Source organism: Penaeus vannamei, chromosome 22, assembly GCF_042767895.1.
Source record: "Penaeus vannamei isolate JL-2024 chromosome 22, ASM4276789v1, whole genome shotgun sequence".
NCBI classification, from domain to species: domain Eukaryota; kingdom Metazoa; phylum Arthropoda; class Malacostraca; order Decapoda; family Penaeidae; genus Penaeus; species Penaeus vannamei.
This window is the reverse complement of record NC_091570.1, coordinates 1,369,136-1,375,486: the sequence shown is the minus strand read 5'-3', so window position 1 is coordinate 1,375,486 and position 6,351 is coordinate 1,369,136. Positions and strand designations below refer to the sequence as shown.

At 47.2% G+C, this 6,351-nt stretch overlaps 1 protein-coding gene across 1 annotated transcript; it reads left to right on the top strand.

The window, feature by feature from the left end:
- Window positions 1-2,491: 2,491 nt before the first annotated feature.
- LOC138865861 (uncharacterized) lies at window positions 2,492-5,000 on the top strand. Its single transcript, XM_070137206.1, has 3 exons — window positions 2,492-2,579; window positions 2,678-2,940; window positions 4,932-5,000. Exons 1-3 carry the CDS (start codon window positions 2,492-2,494, stop codon window positions 4,998-5,000), a joined length of 420 nt encoding a protein of 139 aa, XP_069993307.1.
- The last annotated feature ends 1,351 nt before the right edge of the window (window positions 5,001-6,351 follow it).

Sequence of the window (6,351 nt, the reverse complement as noted above, 5' to 3'; positions counted from 1 at the left end):
TCTGCGTCTGTGTGTGTGTGTGTGTGTGTGTGTGTGTGTGTGTGTGTGTGTGTGTGTGTGTGTGTGTGTGTGTGTGTGTGTGTGTGTGTGTGTGTGTGTGTGTGTGTGTATTTTTCTTTTTAATTCCTAATGGTTATGGGGGCATATGATGCAATATAATAAAAAGCAGTCTGCATGTATGAATATATTATAACTGTACGAAAACTCTTACTGTTGAGCAATAGGGGAAAACGTGAATATTTTTACTAGATCGTCCTGCTCTAGCAACAGAAAATTAATATTGAAAATCTACACTACTATCACAGAGAACAATATAGATTAAAAGCTTAAATATCAAAATGTTTTCATATCAACAGGAACATGGCTAAGAATGACGAGGCTCAGGTTTATCTTTCGAATTGATTAATATTAATTATTTTTTATTAATTAATATTAATGCTATTAATTAATACATTTCGATATATCATGTGCAGGCAACAATAGTTCTTGTTTTTCTTATATCATTTATGCATATTTATGGGCATATTTAGGCCTCCAAAAGTGTTCCATGACGAATAAGATACGGGATTTTTTGTTTTGTTTACAGAATGTGTTCGAAGGGTTACAAGGATATAACGAAAATTTATATTAAGTTCTACATAATTAGTTTACTTGTACATATAATTGAATGTGCGGGCGTAAAATTATATATCCTCTGAAAGGCAGCCAATATCAATTAATAAAAAGTGGCATTTTCAAAATATTTAAAAAGTGTGACTTTCGAAACCGGCGTCGATAGACGAAGGAAAAGGTCTGATGGGAGGTGCCGAGGGCCCGCACATTTTCAATTGAATTGGACAATTTTCCGTTATTTGATTTGTAATTTTAAGATGTTAATAACTAAAAACTTGTATCTATTGTTAATGTCAGACCAGTAAAACCGATCAATCAATTAATACAATTAAAAAACGAAACCAGATGTGTCAATTCGTGTACGATTCCTAGGAACGGGGGAGGAGTCGTACCTCTGGCAACAGCGCAGAAACAATGTAACTGTCGCGAGGAGTCCGGGAAGTGTCGCCAATGAAATTTGCGACAGTTTCTCGCGCCGTAAGACAGTTTTTTTGCCGGCGGAAATAAGGCCTCTGTATTCCTTGCAACGAATATAGGAGATTCGAATAAGATAACATTGGACCGGTTTGAACATGTATTTATTTCTCAAGTTGATCAAAGTTGAAACCGGTTAAATTATAGATCTAGCGCTATAAAGTTGTTATCAAATGCGATAATAAACTATAGAAAAAGATGTACGTGAGTGCGTGTGTATGTGTAGATGTGTCTCTGCCTCTCAGTGCTTGTTTATGCTTGTATGTGTGTATGTTTCTGAGCAAATGTCCATATCTTTTACTTGATTTTGTGACTATTCTCACCTTTAGGTTTTTTATTTCTTATCGTGTCAGGTGAAATGCAGGGATCATCATCCAGTTTCAATACTTTTTTTTCTTTTTTTTTTTTATCTAGAGTGGCACTGACTCCTGAAATAAATATTTTTATGTTTTCAAATTCTGCAAGTTCATCCCGTTTATATGCACAACTGAACATTTAAATAAAGGAAAGTTAAGTTCGAAAATAGTCTGCTGATCCAACTGCTTTTATCCGTGCTCCCCTTTTCCATTTTTTTTTCGATACGACTTTTTCTTAATCTTTTATCCTTTTGTTTCTTTCAGCTTAGAAGGAAAAGGAAATAGAAAACGTAGAGAGAGAAAAGTGAAATACAGATACAGGGGGGAGGGGGACATAGGAAACACGAATAAATAAATGGTAAAAGATAGTGCCAGAGATCGCAGGGTGTTGTGGAAAGGATTAAAGCTTATAATGTCTATTGAGAAAGGAATTTAAGTGTAAAACATCTATTGGGAAAGGGATTAAAGCGTGCATCATCTATTGGGAGAGGAATTTTAGTGTAAAACATCTATTGGGTAAAGAATTTTAGCATAAAACATCTATTGCAAAAGGGATTAAAGCCTATGATGACATAGTAAACAGGATCAAAGCGTAAAACATCAATTGGTAAAGGGATTAAGCGCATAAGATATACTGGAAAAGGGATCGAAACATAAGGATCTATAAACAAACGCATTAAAGAGTAAAGAATCTATTGTGGAAAGGATTAAGGCCTATAGGACCTCTAGTGGAAGGGATTGAAACGTATTATATATAACTTAAAAGGGATTACAGCTTTTGAGGTCTATTGAGGAATATATTTCGGAGTATAAAATGAAAGAAATGTCATGTAATGCATTATATAAGGAACATCAAGTGTGGTAATACCGACGAGAATGATGATGGTGATGATGAGGAGGAAGAGGAGGAGGAAAAGGAGGACGAGGAGAGAAGAGGGAGGAGGAGGAGGAGGAAAAGGAGGACGAGGAGAGAAGAGGGAAGAGGAGGAGGAAAAGGAGGACGAGGAGAGAAGAGGGAGGAGGAGGAGGATATCAATAATAAGGATGATATGAACACCCCCACCCCCACACTCCCACCCCCCACTTCCACTCCACACCCCACACCCCCACTAACCCCGTGGCAGCTCCCGGGGGATAGTAAGTTTAGTGCCTGGCCCCCCACCTCCACCCCATCCCCACCTCCACCCCCCACTCCCACCCTTACCCCCTCCCACTCCCCCCACTTCCACTCTTAGCACACCCCACACCCCCACTAACCCCGTGGCAAGCTCCCAGGGTTAGTAAGTTTAGGCTCTCGACCCCACCTCCTCCACCCCCACTCCTCCACCCTTTCCCCAATTCCCTCATTCCTCCCACCCCACCTCCTCACCCCACCAACCCCGTGGCAGCTCCCGGGGTTAGTGTTTATGCTCTGGCCCCCACCTCCACACCCCACATCCACACCCACTCCCACACCCCACTCCCACACCCCCCACTAACCCCGTGGCAGGCTCCCGGGGTTAGTGTTTATGCCTGGCCCCCACCTCCACCCCCACCCCACACACCCCACCGCCACCCCCACCCCCTCACACCCGTACCCCCACCTCCACCCCAATTCCCTCACCCCCACCAACCCCGTGGAGCAGCCCCGGGGTTAGTGTTTATGCCTGGCCTCAAATAGGAGATGAGTAACCACCCCCACACCCCACCCTCATCTCCACCCCCACCTCCACCCCCACCCCGACTCCCCACCAACCCCGTGGCAGCCCCGGGGTTAGTATTTATGCCTGGCCCCCCACCTCCACCCCCCACCTCCACTCCTATCCCCACCCCCACCCTCCACATCCACCCCCATCTCCCACCACCCCCACCCTCGCACCCTCCACCCCCACCTCCACCCCACACCCCCACTAACCCCGTGGCAGCTCCCGGGGTTAGTGGTTATGCCTGGCTCCCTCACCTCCACTCCTACCTCCCTTCTACCCCTACCCCCACCTCCACCTCCTCCACCCCCACCCCCACTAACCCCGTGGCAGCTCCCGGGGTTAGTGTTTATGCCTGGCCTCAAATAGGAGATGAGTAACCACCCCCACACCCCACCCTCATCTCCACCCCCACCTCCACCCCCCACCCCCGGACCCCCACTAACCCCGGGTGGCAGCTCCCTGGGGTTAGTATTTATGCCTGAGCTCCCCACCTCCACCCCCACCTCCACCCCTATCCCCACCCCCACCTCCACATCCACCCCCACCACCACCCCACCCTCGCACCCCCACCCCCACCCACACCCCACCCTCCCCCCCCCCTAACCTCGTGGCAGCTCCCGGGGTTAGTATTTATGCCTGGCCTCTAATAGAAGGAGATGAGGCTGTCAGCTTCCAAGACACGTGCAGAACCGTGGCAGTGCGTTGCTTGCGAGAGTGCGTGGTTGGCGATGGGGAGGGAAGGGGAGGAGGGGGAGAAGAGAGAGGGAGGAGGGGGAGAAGAGAGAGGGAGGGAGGGAGGAGGGGGAGGTGGGGGAGGGAGGAGGGGGAGGTGGAGGAGGGAGGGAGGGAGGATGGTTGGCGAGCGTATGGTAGAGTCTGTGCGGGTGTCGCTGAAGGGGAGAGGAGGAGGGGAGGGAGGGGGAGAAAGGTGTGGGGAGGGAGGGAGGAGGAGAAAAAGAGAGAGTGTAGGGAGCTGGGGGAGGGAAGGAGGGGAGGGAGGAGGGAGGTGGGGAGGGAGGGAGGGAGGTGGGGAGGAGGGGAGGGAGGGAGGGTTGGGGGAAGAGAGAGGAAGGGGGTAAGAAAAAGGGAAGAGAGGGGAGGGAAGGGGGAGAAGGGAAGGAGGGGGAGAAGAAAAGAGGGAGGGGGAGGAGGGGAGGAAGAGAGGAAGGGGGGGGGGAAGGAGGGAGGGAGGAGGGGGAAGAAGAGAGAGGGAGGGGGGGGGAAGAAGAGAAGAAGGGGGGAAGAAGAGAGAAGGGGGGGAGAGGAGGGGGAGGGGGAGAAAAGAGAGGGAGGGAGGGAGGGTGGGGGGAGGAAGAGAGGAAGGGGGGAAGAAAAGGGAAGGGAGGGGAGAAGAAGAGAGAGGGAGGGGGAAGAAAGAGAGCGGAAGGGGGAAGAAGGGAGGAAGAGAGGAAGGGGGAGGGAAGAGATGGAGGAGGGAGGGAAGGAGAGGGGAAGCTTGTAGTTCGTTCGTTCTTAAGTGCGTATGAGGAGGGGAAGGGAGCACTGGAAGAGAGAGGGGAAAAGGCGGGGAGGGAGGGAAGGAGTCAATGAGTGTGAGAGATATAATGCCTCTGTTTCGGTCTCTCTTTCTCCCTCCCTCTCTCCCTTCTTTCCACTCCCCTCCTTCCCTACCTCCTTCCTTCCTTCCCTCCTTCCCTCCCTCCCTTCCTCCCTCCTGCCCTCCTGCCCTCCCTCCCTCCTGCCCTCCTTCCCTCCCTCCCTCCCTCCCTCTCTCATACACACGCCCATATTGCTCCAATGTGCACTTTCATTACACGTTCAACCTTTTGTCTCTGTTCGCTAGTCCATTAACATAGTGTTCGGCCCCAGATGTCATGTTGCTGTTACACTTCTTTTATATTCGGAGATATGATACGCAAATAAAATGGCAGGTTTTATTGTTTGTTTTGCGTCGTTTTCAAGCATGATTTCTCTTATAAAGTCACAAGAGGTATATGTCTGCATGTGGATACGTACGCAGACATAGGTACAGATACAGACAGAGAGAGAGAGAGAGAGAGAGAGAGAGAGAGAGAGAGAGAGAGAAAGAGAAAGAGAAAGAGAAAGAGAAAGAGAGAGAGAGAGAGAGAGAGAGAGAGAGAGAAAGAGAAAGAGAAAGAGAAAGAGAGAGAGAGAGAAAGAAAGAGAAAGAGAGACAGAGAAAGAGATGAAAGAGAAAGAGAGAGAGAGAGAAAGAGAAAGAGAAAGAGAAAGAGAAAGAGAGAGAAAGAGAAAGAGAGAGAGAGATAGAACACCTCTAAAATGCGCAAAGGCTAACACAAACACACATACTAACCCAACTACTACTTCTACTGAACAAACACACGCGCATCTCTCTCTCAGCGTATGTTTTTGTCAGCTCGAAAAGAGACAATAGCAACGGAACAGCTAGTTGGAGGGAACTACGCTGCCAAGACGTCCACAGGCTTGTTTGTCTACTTAATAGGGTGATTATCCTTCTACAGGAGAGAGCCTGAGAGTTGTGTCATAGCCAGTGTTAAGTTTACATTGCTATAGAGACGCTGCTGAAATCTCCTGAGTGGGAAGACCCGGCCAATGTATTATGTGTGTAAACCCTTGCCGATGTAGAAACTGGGTTAACCTTTGGCAATAATATTAAGGTTTATACATGCGGTGGCAGGAATGTGTTTTCCTCTGGTTAAAGTACTGGGAAAATATACTTTTAATAGTGTTTTGGCTTGAAACCTTTACAAGACATCCTCATATATATATGTTTATATATGTTTATATATACGTGTGTGTGTGTGTGTGTGTGTGTGTGTGTGTGTGTGTGTGTGTGTGTGTGTGTGTGTGTGTGTGTGTGTGTGTGTGTGTGTGTGTGTGTGTGCGTATGTGTGTGTATGTGTGTGTGTGTGTGTGTGTGTGTGTGTGTGTGTGTGTGTGCGTATGTGTGCGTATGTGTGTGTATGTGTGTGTGTGTGTGTGTGTGTGTGTGTGTGTGTGTGTGTGTGTGTGTGTGTGTGTGTGTGTGTGAAAGATGTAAGGTGTAAAATATTTAAATATTACTTTATTGCTATCAAGCAAACATAGTGGTAATACTAATAATGATTCTATTGACAACAAATATCACTTAGACACAACAAAAATCACTTAACCTGATAATGATAACGAATTACAATAAAAGAGACAATAAAGGTGATCAGAATAACAATTATATTAAAAATAACGATGATAATAATGATAATCGTCTAAATATATCATAT

Bases quoted from the DNA above. Each gene is read 5' to 3' on its own strand.
- LOC138865861 (XM_070137206.1), top strand. From the start codon at position 2,492: ATGAACACCCCCACCCCCACACTCCCACCCCCCACTTCCACTCCACAC. The intron at 2,580-2,677 runs GTAAGTTTAGTG...TTCCACTCTTAG, and splicing joins GTGGCAGCTCCCGGGGGATA to CACACCCCACACCCCCACTA. The intron at 2,941-4,931 runs GTTAGTGTTTAT...TCTGTTCGCTAG, and splicing joins CCCCGTGGCAGGCTCCCGGG to TCCATTAACATAGTGTTCGG.